Below are 21211 nucleotides of genomic sequence, written 5' to 3' on the forward strand. Positions count from 1 at the left end.
AGGCTGGGTGTTTTCAATTAGAATGTATTTAACAGTTGTTATTCTAGTGTAGAATAGATGAGCTGCAACAACCATTAGACAGTAACAGAGATATATGATTAGAAGCATTAAGAAAGTAAAGTGATGGTATAGCTCTACCATCTTGCAATAATCATGAATACATACAAGTATATAAAACACATGATAGAAAGTGTGTACTCCTATGATGCCTCCCTAACTAGATGTACCTAAATATACCTAACATCTGTGTAGGTGTTATGCCAAGAATCCCACTAGGATCTAGTCAACCCCATTACCTGTGAATGAGCGAATATGGGACTCCGTCCTGGTCTTGAGTTGGACACCCCGCGAGGGATGCTAGACCACTGTGAGCTGGTGCGTCTGCATGCAGGTACCTCAGCATCTCTGGTCAGTGTGTTAGCCGGGAAGTCTCGGTCTCCTCTGTCTTTCTAAGCAAGATGTGATGTATATATACCCATAGGTGTCCCCAGGGGTCCTACCTTGCTGTGTTTCTGTGTCAGCTTAAAGGATGATGTCGGGCCTGAATTGTATACAGAGATATTACACAGGAGATGGTAGTCCTGCTGTGCTTCCAAGAAGCCTCATGCATAAAGTATGAGATTTAAACTAAGGAAAAACCTGCGTTCTGAATGCAGTGTCGTATCCAGGCAAAAGGTCAGTGCTTGCACCACATCCCTGGTGGTCTAGTGGATGAGTTTGCTTTTCTGCTAGTCCGCTCTGTGTGCGTCACCTTTTCCCTGTCTGCCTTTTTCTGTCTGCCTTTTGTCTGTTTGCATTTTTATGTCTGCCTTTTTCTGTTTGCTTCTTTTTACTGTTTGCCTTTCTTTGCTCTGCTTTTCCCCCTCCTTTTCCCTCGCACTCCCCGCCGCTGCTGCCCTTGCGGCCCATCCCCCCAGCGGGCTGCTCCCACCTCCCAGCTGCTCACCCTCCCCCGACCCCTACTTAATGGCAGCCGCTGCGCAGCAAGAAGAGTAAGACCTCTGACTTCCTGGTCAGAGTCACTGCTCTCCCTCTGCTCTACTCCACCATTGTGGGACTGTCCTTAGGGCCACTCAAGCTCCTTGCCAGGTAGGTGTTCGAGGCCCTCCTCCACCCGCAGGCTCCTGCCTGTGCCTCATCCCTGGTGCTCTTCTGCTAGTCCGCTCTGTGTGTGCCATCTTTTCCCTGTTTTGCCTTTTTCTTTTCTGTCTGCCTTCTTTCTGTTTGCCTTTTTCTGTCTGCCTTCTTTCTGTTTGCCTTTTTCTGTTTGTCTGTTTTTACTGTTTGCCTTTCTTTGCTCTGCTTTTCCTCCTCCTTTTCCCTTGTGCTCCCCGCCGCTGCTGCCCCCATGGCACCTCTCCCCACTGCGTGCCACTTCCGCCTTCCAGCTGTTCCTCTCCCCTTAACCCCTACTTAATGGCGGACGCTGCACAACGGCACAGCGGACATGCGCAGCGGGTGTGCTGCTGGTGCGCATAAGGCAAGCCTGTCTGTGCCCGTCCACAACTTGACGGCAACCAGCACCAGGGACCCTGGTCCCCCGAACCACCGCCAGTACGACCCCAGCACACTCCACACACTCAACCCCAGACACAACAACAACTGCCAGCTCTTGACGCCGAACGACACCCAAGTCCCTATCCCCTGCTGATACTTCCCACCTACGGACCCAGGCAGCGACCCCCAATGCGTCGGACGCCGCCACACACAAGCCACTGAGCTGCATACTCCTCAATGTATTCTGCTCTATGCACAGACATGCCATAGAAATCTGGGACCTCCTCAACACTGATATGCCGGACATCGCCTTCTTCACCGACACCTGGACCAATGCCAGCTCTGCACCCGACATTGCAACGCCATCCCAGATGGATACAAGATCCTGAGAAAAGACCGCCCCAACCGCCGAGGAGGAGGCCTCGCCATCGTCCGCAAGAGCTCCCTCTGACTCACAACCATCAACCGGATGACTTCTCGCTCCCCATGGAACACATCCACTTCCAGATCCTGTCCAAGCCCAGAATGACGTTCCACAGAACACTCTCCTACAGACCTCCTCGACCCCGCAACCCCTTTACCAATGTCATCTCAGACCACATCGCACCCCATGCCCTTGCCTCTATATATTCTACATACTTCCGTGAGACCTGGACAACCACAGCGGTCTCAACACCACTGCCCTCCTGGAGAACCTCATCAACATAGGACTGAAGCAACTTGTCTTCACCCCCACTCAGAGAGCAGGGCACACACTCAACCCCATTTTTGCCGCAGGCAACAACATCCACTTAAGCCACACCACTGAACTGCCTTGGACAGACCACCACTGCATCTATTTCTTCTTTGCGAAACCCACCGCACACAAGCACATGCTCCGCCCCCACACAGAAGCTAGAGCAAAGTCTCAAAAGAAAACCTCACCTCTGCACTCACCTGCATTCCTCCCCCAACTACGACAGTCGCCAACACAGCGGCAGGCAACCTCCATCAATGGATCACCAACTGCCCTAACACACTTGTCCCCCTCTAGAGCACCACGAGACTACACAAGAAAGCCAACTGGTTCACCATGGATCTCCGCGAATCCAAGCACTCCTGCCGATAACTGGAGAAGAAGTGGAAAAACAGCAAAACCCCTGAAGCATATTGTGCCCAGTGGCGTAGCAAGGAGGTCTTGGAGGGGGCTGTCCGCCCCAGGTGGCACGAGTTTTGGGTGCGGCGGCCTCCTCCTGCTTTTACCAACCTTTTTGGTGTGGCAATCACCCCACCGCTCTACATTGCAGCCGTCGCGGGGCTGCAAAAGCAGAGACCGCCACGGGAGGCCATATGGCTAGCTACGCCACTCACTCTGCCTACAAAGTAGCCATCACAGCACACCACCAACTCATCAAATGAACAAATAAAAACTTCATCCAAGACAGGATCCTCTCCAACGCCCACAACTCTAAGGAACTCTTTGCCATCATACAGGAATTCACCAAACCCAACAGTGAAACAACTGACGTCCCTCCCTTCCAACACCTCTGCAACAAACTCAGCTCCTTCTTTCACCTCAAGATCAAAACACTCTACAACAACTTTGACGACCAAAACCGTGACACAGCCTCAACTCACACCCCCAACGTCGCCATCCAACAGACCCTTCTCACCTGGATCCCGCTCACCACAGAGGACACATTAAAGACAATGAAACGCATTGACTCCGGATCACCTACTGACACCTGCCCGTCGCACATCTTCCAAATGACCACCACTGCCATCATTCCCGAGCTACGCCGAACTGCTCCCTCGAGACCGCCACATTCCTAGACGATTGGAAACATGCCGAAGTCACCCCTCCTCCTAAAGAATCCCACCACAGACAAAGATCTCAAAAACTTCAGGCCCATCTCTCTGCTCCATTTCACCGCCAAAGTCATTGAAAAGGCCGTCAGCACCCAGCTAGCACACTTCATAGAATCCAACGGCATCCTCGACACCTCTCAATCCAGATTCCGCAGCAACCACATCACCGAGACCGCCCTTATCACCGCCACCCATGACATTCGTGCCCTCCTTGGCCAAGGCCGCACGGCAGCCCTCATCCTTCTGGATCTGTCAGCAGCCTTCAACACTGTCTCCCACCGCACTCCTGCCCCCAAGCTCCACAACGCCGGCATCTGAGGAATAGATTTAGACTGGATACAGTCTTCCTTCTCAGGCTGAACACAGAGAATAAGATTCCTGCCCTTCCTTTCAGAACCAACAGAGATCAGATGCAGAGTACCCCAAGGATCCTCCCTCAGCCCTACACTCTTCAACGTCTACATGGCACGCCTCGCAACCATCGTCAGAAACAACAGACTAAACATCATCTCCTATGCCGATGATACCCAGCTTATCCTCTCCCTCATCAAGGAACCTGACATTACCAGGCGCAATTTCCAAGAAGGGATGAAAGCCGTCGTGACCTGGAAGAGCAACAGCTGCCTGAAGCTCAATGCAGAGAAAGCAGAAGTCCTTATCCTCAGCTCCACCCCCTCTGCATGGGACAACACCTGTTGGTCCTCCCATCCTAGGAAACACACCCACCCCAATGGACCACGCACGCAACCTCGGCATCTTACTTGACTCTTCACTCACCTTGAATCGCCAGATCAACGCCGGATCCTCCGCATGTTTCAACACCCTCCACATAGATGTTCAAGTGGATCCCCCCGAGTCCAGGAAAAGTGTCACCCAAGCACTCATCACCAGCAGACTGGCCTATGGAAACGCTCTCTATGCCGGAGTCAACAAAAAATTCCTACGCAAATTCCAGACCATCCAGAATGCTACAGCCAGACTTATTCTCTACCTCCCACGACATTGCCACATCACCCAACACTTCCGTGACCTCCACTGGCTGCCCGTCAAAAGAAGAATAACCTTCAAACTGCTCACACATGCCTACAAAGCCCTCCACAACAACGGACCCCAATACCTCAAAGACCAAATCTCCTTCCACGCCCCCAAGAGAAACCTCCGCTCAGCCAACCTCGCCTTAGCCACCGTCCCTCAATTCTACTAGGACCGAGCAGGTGGAAGATCCTTCTTCTACCTCGCAGCCAAGACCTGGAACGAACACCGCTCCACCTCCGATGAAGACCGACACTGCACCAATTCAGAAAGGACCTCAAGACTTGGCTCTTCAGATGACTCCAACGGAGCTGCCTGCACCCCCTCTTTCTGCGCCTTGAGACCCTTATGGGTGAGTAGTGCGCTCTACAAAACCCTGATTAATTGATCCTCTCCGACCCATACCGTCGCCCTCCTCCCCGGACCTTGCTTTTTCTTCCATTTTCTTAGTAAGCCCCGGTGTTTCAGATGTCTGCAGCTCACCCTCCCTTTAACTCTGCCTGGTGTCCTCTGGGCCTGCTCCTGTGATTGGCCTGTGCCTGTGCCTTTAAATCTTGACTTCATAAATCTTGACTTCCGTGGTTCGGACTTGTGTGACATGATATCCTCTTTCACCAAGAGCTCTGTCAAAGCGAGGAGCAGGTCAGGTGTGCTTTTTATTATGTAAACACGTTCTGCTACTGTAGTGCCGGTCTTGCTAAAAGGCTCTGGAACTTTACTTGTAAAATAAAACTGGATTTCTTCCTCCTGTAGCCCATACAACAGTAAGCGGATAGACGCAGCAAATTTACCTCTAAATACTAGAGGCAAACATTTGGTTCTGCTTTCTGTTTCTTTCAGGTAGTAAAAAAAATCTTGCATTCCCAAAATATCAAGAAAATTGAAACTTAGATCAAACATACATATGAATGGGACGCTTAGCGAGCAAGTCAGGAGAAAAGGAAAGGGGAGTGTAGACAAGCCTCAATTTCCTCCTAAAAACATGAGTGCATTAGCCAGGACTCCGGTGGCTGCAGCTGAATCTAATGAGCTGCAGACAGGAGTGATTTGACGCGGCCCTGGCTGGGGGTTTTGTTCAGAATAAATTAGATGTAAAGATCACAGCCTTTCCTAAACTACACGGATATATATAATCTGTGTCCTTTAAAAGCATCTATTATTTCACTCATCCGCAAGAACAGCTGAGAAAGGACAGTCTCTCGAGCGCAGGTGAAAGTGTTCTTTTGCATTTTATTTTTCAGCTGAAAATCATCCATTGGCAGCTCCCATTCCAGTGCTTGACATGAACACATTAAAGTGCCAGACTCTCTGTCTCAGACTACCTGTCTGCTGTCCTTTTCCACTACCATACTATATGACCATGTGCCCTGTGGGAACAGTCCACCCCGCACTGCCATGCCAGGTCTTCCCTGAACTGGAAACATGCATCCTAGGACCAGTTTCAGGGTTTCACCCTCCATCAGCCAGGATATATTGACCCCAGTGGCATGGAGAGCATGGGAGCCACGTCTGGGCATACCTGTCACACTCAGTGTGACAAATGCAAAAAAAAACAATTGATGGACAGAATTCAGAACAATGTCATACATTCATCCCAGTACAGACATATGGGTCTAAATCCATCGTTCTTTTGCTCACCATGCCATTCCAGTTGGGACCCAGCCATTTGCAAACGAGTCTTGACCCTGTGCCCAATGGGAACAGTCCAGCCCGAACTCATTCAAAGATGATCACCGCGAATGCACGCACATACAGAGCAGCCACCTGTGAACAGGAGTTATTAAAATAAACCGAAGTCCATTCTAAGATGGCCACTACAAAGTGATCATCTTTGAATGGCATTTGTTAAAATGTTACAAATACACTCAAAGGTATCTCTGCAGCAGGCATATTTTAATGCATTTGTAATGAGTGTAAACCAAATTCAAAGTGGTCATTGACGACGTTCCCATTTTCGATGACACACACACAAATTAACGTTGGACACCTAAGCCAAAGAAATAGAAGGATATCTGTTACATGGATTCAAAAAGTGTTTTCCAATACTGCTTCTGAACATTCATTCAGTCTCATAATCACAAACAGTTCTATATGCAAGACTACATTGAAGTCATGTTATCTTAGTCAAAACAAAACAAATGGCATGGCGTGGCCTTGTCAGCAAAGCGTCACGAGACCTCAGAGATCCTGTCCTATAATTGACATTCCAATTGGTATATGGAAGTAGGTAATTACCATAAGTTGATATTCATTCTGCACCACAGAACTATGCTGTGCTGACTTACGGGGAGTAGTGTGTTAAACATGACGAGGATGCTCCGGCCGCTCGGCAGCACTACAGTTAAATATTTTGGGCCTGATTTATATATTCAGGGACGGGTTACTCCATCACAATGGTGACGGATATCCTGTCAATGGAAATCCAAATCCTATAATATCCTATGGGATTTAGATTTTGGAGGATGGGATATCCGTCATTGTTGTCTCTTCGTTTTATCATTTGTGCTGAACAGCAAATCACTGAACTATCCGAAAATACACCGTTATGACTATCTTAGCAAAATGGTATAAAGTTAAACACTGAGGATAAAAGCAGCCAAATCTACTTTTTGAGGTAAAATTCTCCTACAAAAAAAGTTCTGTAATAAAAATCTCCTGCACAACCTTATTGACATCAACTTATACTAGCAGGCAATGTTGTCTGATGTTAACAAACTTCACAACATAATTATGTTGTGGAATTATCAAGTTCTAAAGACTTAATCAACTTTGGGCAATTCTCCCTATTTTTCATTATGCCGTCAACCAATGCTCGCTGTCCCACCGCCCCCCCTTCCCAGTTTTCACCCCTGCTTAGTAATTATAGGTTTGTAGAAGCTTAAGCCCTAAGCTTCTTTTATAAAGCCAACATGCTCTTAACTTTTCCAGTGGCCGCTCCTCCACTATGGCGAAGGAGGGTCGCCCCACTGCAGTGAGCAACATAAAATGATAATAACTTATAGTTATTATAATTTTATGCTTCGTGTCCTGCTGCTTTGAAGGCCGGTGGGTGGGTGGGGCTGGTCTGCTCTTGGAGTAGGGAAGGAGTAGTTTGCCCAGTCCTAAGTGCGCAATGACTGTTTGGTTGTCCCTTTCGGGAGGCCCAAACAAGTCATGGACACTTTCCCTGTTCTCCTTGTAGGCTGCATTACAGCCTGCATGGAGAACATGCCCACTGCTCCAGCCTCTGGCTGAGTGCCATATCACGGCGCTCAGACCAATCACGTGTTTGGCTTAGGAGAGGGAGCCTGGCTGCCTGCTTCATGTTCCTAGAGTCGGAGACAGGAGAGCAGGAGCAGAGACGCAGGACCCGGCCTCAGATAAGTTTGTTTATTTTTTATTCCCGCCCGTGTAACCTCCCCGCCATCCCCCACACCCGCACCGCCACCTTTAAGCCCACCACCCACGAGCTTCCACACCCGCCTCACCACCTACGAGCCATGCCTGCCGCCACTGAACTTTTCCTGAACTGCCTGGCGGATGGAAAAGAAGAGGTCAAAGTGGCAAGGAGTTGCTTGACACACTGAGCAAAGGCTGCTTCAGAATGATGCACCTTTTATTTTGCATGAAATAAATCTATGCGGTTAACCTTAAATGCCAACATTTTAGAACAGCAAAGTGGAAGATTTTGTAAAAAAAAATCTAGGGAAAGCATTATCCTTATTGACCTCTTTTGAAGCAGAGGCAATTTTAGGCACGTGTAAGCCTAAATTAAGCCATTTTTGGCTTCAGAAAATCGCGAGTCCGCCGCCTGAATTGCGTCTGGTGGGGTGTATGGGTTAACTGAACTCTTTTCATGCTCATTGATTCACAAATAAGTACACCTCATTAAGTTTAGAATAGAGACTTATTAATTTGTGATGTCAAAGGGAAAATGTAAACCTTGTGCCCTCCGCCGATCTTACTCGGACTTTTCTATCTTTATTTCTATCTCTGCTTCAAAGCACACCATGAGAACACCCCAAAAATCATTTGACATATTCAAATGCAAAACAAAACTAGCACAACAAAAGAAATCGAAACCGTAAGATTATCCTCAATCACAAGATGTAGGAACACAACGTTTATACTAGGGGTGGGCGGAATTTGCGAAAGTGACTTTCGCAAATTATCGAGAAAATTTTACAAATCTCCGCAAACACGCGGAAATATCACGAAGATGTGGAAGTTTTTTTCCTGCCCGTTCGTGGTATTTTCTGCATGGTCGCGGCTCGCCAACTTAACCATGCGGTTGCTTGCGGGCGCGGCCATCTTGTTTTCACTCTTCTCGCGGTGCATGATCGCGAGAAGAAAGACGTGATCGCGCGACCAATGACATTACTGCGGGCGCGAACTGTCGCGAGACAACGCAAATGGCTACCAACAATCTAACATCTTGTGGAAAACGCGACCGGATCGGGAAAACTTGTCAGCGAACGCGGGGATTCAGGTAAGGCGATCGCGCGCGCGCGAGAATGTATTATTTTACAGCGCGAGCAAGAAACAAATTATCGCTAAGCTGCGGAATGCGGAAATTTTGACATTTTCGCGCTCTCCGTGGAACGCGAAAATGTCAAATTATCGCAATTTCCGCGAGCGGAACGGAAATTTAGCCCAGGCCTAGTTTATACATCTTGTTAATGCTCTTTACTCTGATGCTTTACGCCCAAACATATCTGTCTTTATACTTTGTGCTCCAACACGAAACTCTGCTTGTCCTATTAAACAGAACTTTAATAAAATATATATTTATAAAGCAAAAGTAATCGAAGCATTACCAAACAGAAAATAAATATAATATAAGCATAACTTAGATATAACTAAACAAAACATAAACACAACATAATCATGATATAAATAGTTCAAAGACGTAGCATGTAAATAATCAAACACCACATAAACCAAAAGATTACATTCCATAAATATGACCTAAATATAAAATTAGGATCACGTTGCATTAAAAATATAAACATAACAATAAATTAGCAATTAAATACCAATAACATCATAAACACAATATGAACTTGCATTAAACATAAAAAGAATCCAGTGCAACATCAATCTCAACTTGAGAAATTCAGCATTGCCATTGTAAGATCGTGGTCTTGGCTTACTAGGGAAAAGAGCGAAAACATTCAAGGAAAATGGAGGCATATCACCAACAACCGGCGATAATTATTGCTAAGCGCACTTAGCGCTAGGATAATTATCGCCGGCTATTGCTGGTTTCTATCACTGAGATAGCGCGCTATCAGCGACTCTTATCTCAAAAGCGATAGAAATACCAGCGATAGCTACATATTGTGCGTTTATCGCTGGAAATCCAGCGATAATCGTACAACGATTGGCGAAAGGTTGGTGATAGGGGAGGGCAGACTTAACCATTATATCCACCTTCCATTGGATATAATGGTTAAGTCAGACTAAAAGCAGGCGTAAGAAAAGTAGCAATAAGCGCGGTTAGCGGTACTTTTCTTATCGCCATGCCAGTTAGCGGGAGGTTTGATAATAGGTGAAATGTCGGTTAGCGACATTTCTCCCGTTATTTGGGGGAGGAACGACCACTTTGCATCTCATTAGAGATGCACAGCTGGGCGTTCAGGGAAAGGGTGAAAATGCATGGAAACACGCGCTAACGTGTCCATGCTGATAGGGCGTTAAGATTATCGCCGCTTAAGCGGCAAAAAGTGCAGCTAAAGCGGTGATAATGCCCTTGATGATATGCCCCTAAGTTACTAAGAACAGGGTCATACTTGGAGGTTTCTTGCCCCATTTCTGTTCAACCTATAGAAGTTTCTGACCATGCAATGACAAGTCTGCAAACTCACTCTTTTGCCTCAGGTATTGGGTGGTATGGAGTGTTTTATCATTTTTCTGCAGACAGCACTATACTACTCTGTCACACACAGGATCACAGTAGTCATTTATACTGTTACCTGATTATTACTTATCTATGAGAAAGACTAGATGAATGAAAACAGAAATACTGTTCTTTGTGGATAGAAGGACCAAATTTAAATTCCACTTTTATTGTGCTGTGTTCCTGACTTTAAAATTGTTTGGTACACCTTAATTGTAACACACGTCTCAGGGAATTGCCTGCTGATAGTACCATTATTTCCAAGGGGATGAACAACGATTCTGTAAGAACTAACCAGATTTCGCGAAATAGGTACCAAAACAAGACAAGTACACAAGGTTGGAGGACCCCAGAGGAAGCAAGGAACCACCCATGGTGAGTAGCTAGGGACTCCAAGGCACCCGGGTGCAAAGTGATCACTCGGGGTCAGCGTGAAGTGATGTCAGAAACCTCCACAGATGCAAATGGTGGGTTGTGGTAGTTCTGCAGCTCCAACGTCTCGTGGACCAGGCTAGTGGAACCAGGATTAAGAATCCAGACAAGGGGAACCTGAAAGCAGAGGAAACAGAGTCCAAACCACCCGCAGATAACCAGGAGGCACAGAAGCACAATATCAGCCCTATTTGGAGGTTCTTGCTGAAGTACCATGGGAAGAAAACAGCAGCTGTGGAGGTCAGGTGACATTGCAGAACACCAGGAGCCTTTAATGAGCTGCCCCACGCTGGTTGACAAGTGCAGAAAGGTTGGTGGCCGGAAGGACCACTAATAAGCTTTGCAAACGCAAACAAAGGTTTGCGGGTGAAGATGTAACAGATGCAGACCAGCAAGGTCTGAGGGACTAACCCAGCAAGGGTAAATTAGGACCTGCTTTTGGCACGATGGAGACCTGGAAGGAGTGGGTGAAGCCCCCTCGATGACCCTATGGCAGTAGGCACAGGAGGTCGCCAGGAAGCCCCAGCAGCACACAGAAGAAGAGGCCCCACGATGATGCAAGAGATGCAGGCAGGATGACATACTTGGAGCTGTGCAGTGCTGGAGGCAGGGGCTGTTTGGAGCTTCAAGATCTTCTGTGAAGAGAGTCAACAAGCCTTGGCAACAACAAACAGAAGCGGTGCACAGGAAGGTGGTCATCGTTGGGTGAAGAGGAATTACAGTCTCCCAGCTTGCAGGGAATACTGGTCAGGCTTCTGGAGAAGCAACAAACCACCACCTGTGTTGCACCGCCAGAAGATATCCGTGGGACCGGAGGATCAGCAAACCGGTCATCAACGTTGAGGTGCCTGCGGATGCAGGGAAGTGACTCCTTCATTTCAAGGGAGATTCCTTCAGGCTGGGATGCAGGCTGTGTCCTTGGTGACTCGGAGGATGCATGCTCACAGAGTTGCAGATCTTCGAAGAAGCACAGGTCGGAAGGTGCAGCAGGCTTCTTCCAACCTGGAGAAGCCTTGTTGTGGGTCTTGGCTTGAAGAACAGCAGAAATCCAGTGTCCACCAGCAGAAGAGTCTTTTAACACTCTTCAGATGATGAGCAGTCATTTCCAGAAGTTGTTGTCAGGACAAATCTAATTGCCTACCCTCAGGGGACCCCTAAAAAAGAAGAAAAAGGGGGAATAACCTCTTTTGTGGCAACCCACCTATCAGGGAGGTCAGAAATGCTACTCAGATGCCCTAGACAGTCAGATGCAGTGTTCGGTCACATCGTAATCGGTCAGGCAGTTCCGAATCCGAATAATGCTAATGAGGCCCCATGTATTCCCCAATACCAGTACCTCCAGTATTGGTTATCTGAAGCGGGGGAAGTCCCAGGAACAATACCCACCCACTAGCAATGGGCCTGAAAGTGTCCTTATGTGAAGAGATGTTAGTTTTTCAAGAGGTCAAAATGTCAACTCAGTTCACACCATGGTGTACCGGTATGCGGTGAGATTATGTAATGCCACTGCCATCCGTTAAGACATTCATCTGTTTTTTTTTATTTGAGCTTTTTGAGTGACTCAGGCAATTTTTCTTTCATTTTCACTCTAGGAATTCAAACAGCAGCACTGATCATCTTGTCAACGCAATGCTGTCCTTCCCTGGAATAGAAAATACCTGCATGAACATCTCGTAAGTTATGTGTTATTTTGTTAGCTTAAATTCTACAGGAAGAGCACACTTTTTTTACTTAGGGTTGGTGCTCTCCTATCAAAGCATCCCGTGTGTTTTAACTAATACTTGTGCTCTGTATCTTCCAGGCTTGTCCTGGCTTTGTTCTCGAGCTCATGTCATCAACGCAAAGAAATAAACTGAGAGGGTCTTTGGGTCAGTGTGCTGCAGGAATAGGTTGCTTTGGGTCAGCCTGTAGCCATTCTGTGGTAATGTGTTTGATTACATACACAACAATTTAAATGGTATCAGGGCACAAGTCCTAAAAAAAGAAGTGAGGGGACTGGCCAATTCAGGCAAGCAGTCTGCAAGTGACAACATGACGCGTGCTATCAAAAAACATGGCGTTACGGCGCGTGACATTCCACGTGGCATCACAGGAAGTGACCTCACTGGAAGTGATGCTTTGATATGTGTATGTTTTAACATATGCCAAGTGAAAATGCAATAAAATATGGTTTTTTTTTTAAGTTGTCTCTTTTAAAGCATATCATGTAACATGCAGATCCTAGATTTTTATTTTATGTAGCTAGGTAAGTGGATTATTGCTATGAACACAGAGATCCTTTTGTTACTTGCAGTTAATAAATAGTCATCCTTCTAGTAAACTACACTGAGCTATGAAGTGTATTTGATTCCTATACCTTGTAACCCTGACTGTCTCATGTAACACATCTTGTACATTAATTTACACACTTACATGATTTATTTGGAATGGATAATGTGTATGTTATGTAAAGTGCTCTAACACTCTGCATTGGGGGAGTAGTGCTACAAAAGAAATAAAAAAATTCTATTTAAATTCTTATTTATGTAAATACTGAGACAGACCCACCCAGCTGACATTCTACATGCACTTATATAACAACGAAGTAAAAAGCATGCATCTCTTAAGTACCTGTGGAGAGATAACAAGCTGTGGGCTTTTGTTTTCTCCCTGGTGTATTTGCATTTGTGAGTTTCCAGGAAGCCTCTAGTCCCACACTCGATCAAAAGGAGTCCTGATGGCCCCTTAACTTCTATCTTTATCTTTGCCCAGCTAAAGGTGGGAAAAAAGCCCCCTCCCTGGCTGCACGTTGCTGCTGGGAATCGAAAGCAGACAACTTGCAGGAACTGATGAACGTGTCCGGTGTTTCAAAATTACACTGGGACAAGTTCAATATATTTCTGTGGGGCCCAACTTCTTAGAGTGGGGGGACGCCATGTACCCATGGCCGGACTGGCCTTAGTGGGCACCGGGCAATTCCCCGGTGGGCCGCATGGGTGGGAGCCAGTTTTGGGCCCCTGGGAGCCGTTTTTGTTACAGGGCAGTTTTTGCAGCATAGCTGCAAAATCGGTCCTGTAACAAAATTGGCCGAAATCCGGCCCTGGCAAAGAGCTCGGCCCCTCCCCCAACCCCCCGGGTGGTGGCCGAGCACTTTGCCAGGGCCGGTTTTGGTTCCCAGTCCGGCCCTGCATGTACCCGCGTGTACCCCGACTCGTGCCCTGGATGGTGTGCTTACAATTGGAGATTGACAGTATGCAAAGCTAAGAACAATAGTTATTAAAAGTGATGCACATGTTTATAACAATTACTTCCATTACAAAGAGGACATCTCAGTTCACACAACTATAGTCCGTCTATTATTGTGTCGTACATTTTAGATATATCAGTATTACAAATAATATTTACAATATTGCCCAGATTCTGGCAATTACAGCACATCTAAACGCCATGGAAGTTCTTCAAAATATATTCACTTGAAATTGTATGTAAACATAGACTTGCTGCATCCAATAACAAATGGTTAATATGTACGTAGTGGCATGCCTCACTTTTAGTGATGCATGTTTGGAAGAAGAATCACTTGCAACTGATAGAAATAACATAGGTTATCCCCTCTTTAATTGCTTACAGTTCCCATTCACTTTGTGCAAATATGTAAATGCACACAAATGGACGTGTGGATATTTTTTAGTTTTCTGTTGTGTGCTTTAGGTAATAGAGGGAATGAACAAAGTTCAGGACCATTTGAGCCTTATACAAGGGCGAGGTTTGTGGGTCGGCAATGGAGTACTGAATCCATTCATGTTCATAATGCCTTTCACCAGTCTCTTCGCCTTTCTCTACTTTACCTTTTGCTTTTCTTTTTTTCCTATGCTTTCACTTTTTTCTTTTATGTCTGGCCTTTTCATCATTCTCCATCCCATGTTTTCCCTTCCTCTCCATCTTTTCTTTTCTTTTCTCTTACTCAGTTCTAGCATTTTCTCTTTTTCTGTTTTCCATTTTCTTTCTCGCGTTCTCCCTTTCTCACATTTTGCCTTTAAATCAAACGATACCCTCGTTTCTTTGTCTCCTTCTGCTTTTACACTTGGCTCCTTCACTTTCTGCTCCTTTATGTAATTCTCCATGTTCTCTTTCTTTCCCCCCATTTGCTCTATATTCATCTATCACTGTATTTTTTTTGTCTCTTTTTCTGAGGGAAAAAAAAGGTATGGGTTGAAGCAAAAATGGAAGTGGAGGAAGGGAATTTGAAAAGAAAGGGAATTAGAACTGTTGGGCAAGACAGATATGGATTTGTCAGTTTAGAAAGTCTCCACTCCGAGCAAACAACAAGAAAGGAGAAACGATGAAGCGCAAGCAAATGAAGTATGGGAAAGCTAAACAATAAGAAAAACAAGCATTGGCATGGCCAATAGGTCTCGCCATTTTGGACCTTATAAGTGTTTCCCATATCTATTGGCTGTGCCAATATTTTTCGGCTATGTTGTAGGGCATTGTGGCTGCTGTGCAGCATTTTGAAAAGTTACAACAGAAAAAGCAAGGCGTGGGGCACGGATGGCAAGCTTAATGCGATTAGACGTTTCCTTTCAGCTGGCTATGGGTTCTTCAAAAGACGCAGCAGGAAGGAGTATTTAAACGCTGCAATGGTGAGGTCTGTGTAAGGCAGCAGGGAGAGATGGCTTTAAGGATGAAAGAAGGTTGTTAATTGAAGGGTCAAAGAGGGCCGTCAGCAGGGGGTCTAATATCTTCTATATACAGACTAGGAATCACTGATATGTTGCAATGAGGAGTCTCGACCCTGTCTCTGCTTGGTGTATGGTGAGTTTCCGTCATTTTAAACAACAGGCAGGCTACTTCATCATAACCCACAAAGCGAGATCAAGTATGTGGGTGTGCTAGAATGTTGGAAACGTCGCACATTCACAGGTAGAGTTGAGATAGGCTCTCCAACTTAGCTCTAAAAGCCAAAGCACAAGCCATCAAAATATTTGATATGTAAAGGCTACAGCAAACATTATGAAAAAATATGATTTAAACTATTTCAGATTAAAAAACAAATCTTGAAGGCAAGTGTCCCCCATAGTAAGTTTATTCGATTATATCACTGCATTCACAGTTGGTGAAAGCAATTTTTTTAAAGATGAACTTTAACCTTGTTGTACCTTTACCACACATTTTTTAACACACATATGTTTAGCCCAAATATGCATTTACAATGCATGCCAATACCACTCGTTTAAGGTAAATTGGGGGGATGGGGGTTCCCCCCCCCAATTTGTTTTTTAATCTAAAAACAATGTGTGGTATTGGCAAGTGTTGTAAATGCATATTCGCGGTAAAAACATGCATACTAAAATTGATGTATTTACCTGCATTGTACCATCATACAACCGCCCTGAAGGGTTGAAAGTGTTTGGTCAAATGAGTAAGGAGGTTGGGGGGATGGAGATAGTGATGTTTTTGAGAAAGCTGTTGCAGATTTGAGCCATTATTTTGCAACTAATGTGTGTATAGGTATTGTAAGATACAAGTCCTTCCAGAGGAAACGAGAACCAAACAAACCCAATGATGAGTACATTGCTACTTTCAGACGTCTATGCCTGTATTGTAAGTGTAGGAGTTTGCAAGAGACCTAATCGTGGATCAAGCTGTGATGCATGTTAGTAATCCTGCAATTCAAGAAAGGTTGTGGATTAGCGGGATGCTGGGTTAAAGGATATTCTGGCTTTAGTTAGGAAGGCGTAAATATCCAGTAGAAGTGTCAAAGCAGTTCACATAGAAGGGAGTGAGAAGCAAGAAGAATGTGTGGATAAGGTTAAAAGCCAAAGAACAGCCAAAACTTACAGGAACCACAAGAATGAAAAGAGTGCAACGAGAAATAAGAAGGGTTTAAGATGTTACTGTTGTGACTGCTAGTCATATCTTGCTTATAGTAAAATATGTCCGGCGTTAAAACAGAAGTGCTGGAATTGTGGAATTCTTGCCCATTTCTTGAAAGTCTGTAAAAAGAGGAGGAATATGTTTGTGGATGAAGGCGGTTCTGGTGGGGAGGATGCTACATAGGTTGGTAATGTGAAAGAAAACTTGTGTGCTTTTGTTTTGAATGTCAAAGACAATGAGGAATGCATTTTGGGGATCAATAACCAGGTAGTAAAGAAGAAGGAACATAATGATCAGAGGCATGAGCTTACAGATATATGCTGGTTCAGGGTCACCATATACTATTATCAATGAAGATGTCTGCAAGACGAACTTTTTTGACAGATTGGCTCATGAACTTTACAAATCTGATATTAGACCAGAAGGGTATTCAGGTGCAAGAATAGTAATGGTCGGGTTCAGAAAACTGGTTTTCAGATTCAAGATCGCAAAGCAATTTGGAAACTGTATGTAGCTAGAAAGAACCTTCTTTGCTAGAATGGTATAATCAGGGAAATCTACACATGACTTGGAATCCAAATAATCCTGAACCAGTTATGATTTTCGAAGGAGGAGAAAGTATTGGGAGAAAAATGTTCGACAATTTTCCAAATAATTTTAATTGCAAAATTGGAAATTTATCTGATTTTATGTATGAGATAGTCTTGAAACAAGATGCTTGTTCCAAAGTTCATAAAGCTAGAAACATTCCAAATCTTGTTAGGGATGAAGTTGAGAAAGAATGGGAAAAATCAGTGAAGGATGGCATCATTGATGGTATGGAATCTTCGGAGTGGGTTTCTCCTGTTGTGGTGGAAACATGCAGTAATGCAAAAATCAGATTATGCCTTGATGTGCGTTATCTGAATAACAACATACTTGTCGATCAATTTCCACTACCTAAAATATCAGAGATGTTAGTTAAAGATGTTTTTTTGTTTACTATCATAGAACTTTCAGCAGCCTACTATCAGATATCATTGCATGAGGATAGTAAACAGTATATGGCTTTTGTTACTCCCATGGGGGTTATCAATATAAGAGAATGCCATTTGTGTCTTAAATCTGCGGCTCCAGTTTCCCAATGATTGATGCACCAGTTATCTGACAAGATATCTAGCTTGACGTTTTTTCATGTTGATATTTCGATATATGGAAAGACAAGGAAGAACATGATCACACATTGGAGAAGGTTTTATAATTATTGAATGAAAGGGGTTTAACTGTAGAATATAGTAAATGCTAATTTGCAGTGGAATCTGTGACTTGTTTAGATCACAATTTGGATAAGGATAAAGTCAGATCCAAATCAATGTTGGTGGAGAAAACACAAATGGCTCTTGCTCCTATGAATAAGTTCCTTTTTGGGGTTAACAGAATTGTATTCCAAGTATGTCCAGAATTTCGCCTGCAGAACTTTTAATATTCTCCAATTGCTTAAGAATAAGTATACATTTGAGTGGAGTGGTGACTGTCAAATGGAGTTTGAATATGTTAGGCATGGGCGTCCGCAGAGATTTTTCCGGGGGGGCTAACCTGGCAAATGAAGGGGCGTGGCTAATTTTAATCAATAGGAGCAGGGCTAAAATGGCAGACAATCAGGATCGGGTAATGCTCAGGCCAAGCTGAGAAAAACAAGCATTGGCATAGATAATAGGTCTCGCCTTTGGGACCTTATAAGCATTTAGTTCTGCAGCAGGTCCCAAAGGCGAGACCTATTGGCTATGCTAATGCTTGTTGTTATATCTGGGCATGTTGAGAGGCTAGGGGACTGGGTCTCGATGTCGGGTTGGGAGCACAGCAATGACCTACTCAATTTGAATGCGTATGTAATACAACCGGAGGGGTGAAATGAAAGGTTCACTACCAGGAATAACAGGAAGGTAGAAAGTTAGGCTGGTTAGAAAGGCAAGATGGGGTAGAGGCAGGCATGGTGGTGAGGGGAGAAACAGATGCATGCTAGGAGAGCGCTGTGAGGGAGGGAGGCGAAATGGGAAGATAATTTCAAGGGAGTGGGTTTTAAACATCGTACCACGTCGCTCTACAATATCAGAGGTTTAATAGAATACTTTAAGGTGCTATTCAGTTGGCAGAAAACGAGAGGGTTCAAAAACCTGTGTGGATGTACAGAACTACAGCTAATGACATGTCAGGTTATTCACTATTTGAAATCATGAGAGGTGGGAATCCGAGGACGAAGAGAAATCCACCGTGATTAATTAGATCCACTACCTGTAGTGCTTCTGTTGACGAGTTGATGCAGAAAATTAAAAATGTTCATAGGAAGTATAAACAGATGCATGACTGCAAGGAAGGATCAAAGATTGCTACAGAAATAGAAGTAGGTGTGTTGGCACAGGTCAAGAAACCCTAGAAAGTAAGGAAAGGAGAGAGTCAATGTTTTGAACCTACGTAGGTTATTATCGTTTTGAAGAATGCTGTAAAATTAAGTGATGGAAAGGCTTAGAATTTAAAGAGGATTGTGATGTTGAAGGGTGATGGTCAAGTTTAAGGATATGGGAAGCATGTTTAAAAGGTTTGATTTTATGATTTGGATTTGCTATGCGATAAAAAGAAATGGGGTCATGTGAGAGGAGAAAACAATTTGGGGAATAATGGTGAGGAGGATGAGGTCGGGCATGCAGTTCTGAGGAGGAAGTGGTACACAGTTCTGAGGAGGCTGTGGAAGATGGTCTGGTACGCAATTCTTTGGAATCTTTGGATGGCAAAAGAGTACATATTATGTTTGTGAAGGTACTGATTAAGTAGCTTCATTGTATCCATGTTCTGTTTCCTTTGTATTAATCTATATATATAAGTTCTGTATAGTTAGCTTTAGCCTAGCATGTTTACTCAGCACGTCATGCATGCCTTTATCTATTAATGTAATGTTGTAAGTTAGATTTTATTGTGTTGTTTTTACATATAAGTTCTTTATAGCTAGTTTTAATTAAGCATGTTCATTCCAGCACCATGCCATATTTACCTTTTCCTATTAATGTAATGTTTTAATTTAGATGTTATATTATGTTGTTTTTATATAATTATTTAATTATATTTGGTTTTCTTTTGTCTATTCAGTGGAAGGAGGTGTGTTGTGTTTGTATCTTTAAGTTTATTTTGTCGCGGTTCGTGTTTCTGATTCCAAAATGGAACCCGGGAGCCAGAACTGCAGCAGTTACTCGGAAGAGAGATATATGAAGGAAACTTTCTCTAGTGGTGTTCAGTTGGATGAACACACTTTCGAAAAATCATTCACTGTAGTAATAACTTTACAAAGGGCTATCACCCCACTTTTTCTTTGAGTATTATTGTGGCTAAGAGCTATCTAGAGCTTAAAACCTAAATGCAGTGCTTTGAATGGAAATAAAGAAGTGCAGGTACTCACTATTTAGAGTAACTATTTTCTCCTTGGAAGTCCTGATACTCTGCCAGTAAATGTATTGAAGCAGTGCTGAAAAGTGCAGGTATGCTCCCTTTCAAGTCAAAGAAATGCAGGAACCAACAGTACTTGCCCATTTAAAGCACTGCTTAGATGCCAATACAACGGACGGAGAAAAGCCACTCAGCCTGTTATCTTGAAGTGCTTAAGAGAAACTATGGTTTGGAGGCAGGTTTTTTAATGTGTTCAATATATGTGCATAAGAGGTATGCATGCACTCTAAGAACATCAGATGTGTCTGCCTGTATAATTCATTACACAAATAAGGATTTACATTGTACTTACTAAGTTTTTTATTTAATTGTTTCATAGCGCTACTCATTCCAGTCAATAATCATTCCAGATTCAATATTTCATACAAGTGTGTAAATCACTGTGCAGGAACTATAATATAAGCCGCTAAGGGTTATTGAATGTAGGAGTCACATGCCTTCCTTATTTCAAGGCATTATAAGTTGAGTGAAAGGTTGGGAAAAACACAAGTCAAGATCTAAAACGTAATGCAGTGGTTGGGCTTGTACAAACTAAAAATACTTAATTACCACCCGAAGGAACCCTTTTTAGTAACTTTAAAATGATTCAGAAAAAAGTAGTAAGGTTCAAAAACTATGCATGGCAGTTTCCATGTAGCGCCTTGATGCAGATTCATAGCTCACTGTGCTATGTTAGAAGGATTGCAATTTATGAACTGCAGAAGCAAAAGGATCTGTATTAAAAACATCCTACTTACCTATCACCATGAAATAAAATCTGTGATATGCATGTTACACAGTGTGCATTGCAGCAGGCACATTAACCTGCTATGTTACTTTATGAGTCAAATCTGTCACTAGACAAAACACCACTCTCTCCAGCAAGTGCGTTAACAACCAGAATTACTTTACCATTATTATAACTATCTCAAAACTGCTTTGCTCACAACAATTTCTGCAGCAGGTACCTTAACCGGTAAGATATTTTAAAATGCAGCCTTTTTGTGACCAATTAAATAAGCCACAACAGATTTGCATTCCTCCATTTTGCCAAATACCTTGTGGCAGAGTTTTAACAAAATAAGTGTTTAAGTTGACTGTCAAACAGTGCTTTTCATTACTTTGCTCTTCCTGACGCCACCCCAGTTCCGCTGCCACACCCTGTCCCCCAATTTATGAGTATCAAGAGTAATGTATTCCTATTCCAGCCCTGGA

General features: G+C 44.1%; 1 protein-coding gene across 1 annotated transcript in view; it reads left to right on the forward strand.

Annotated features, from left to right (window-relative positions):
• The window catches only part of LOC146857855 (uncharacterized), a 651000-nt gene that overhangs the window by 505343 nt on the left and 124446 nt on the right, over positions 1–21211 (forward strand). The window contains exon 39 of the mRNA XM_085648551.1: positions 12280–12360. Coding sequence (XP_085504677.1) covers positions 12280–12360 — 81 coding nt within the window. The remainder of the gene's footprint in view (positions 1–12279; positions 12361–21211) is intronic.

Source organism: Triturus cristatus, chromosome 3_2, assembly GCF_964204655.1.
Source record: "Triturus cristatus chromosome 3_2, aTriCri1.1, whole genome shotgun sequence".
Classification (NCBI taxonomy): domain Eukaryota; kingdom Metazoa; phylum Chordata; class Amphibia; order Caudata; family Salamandridae; genus Triturus; species Triturus cristatus.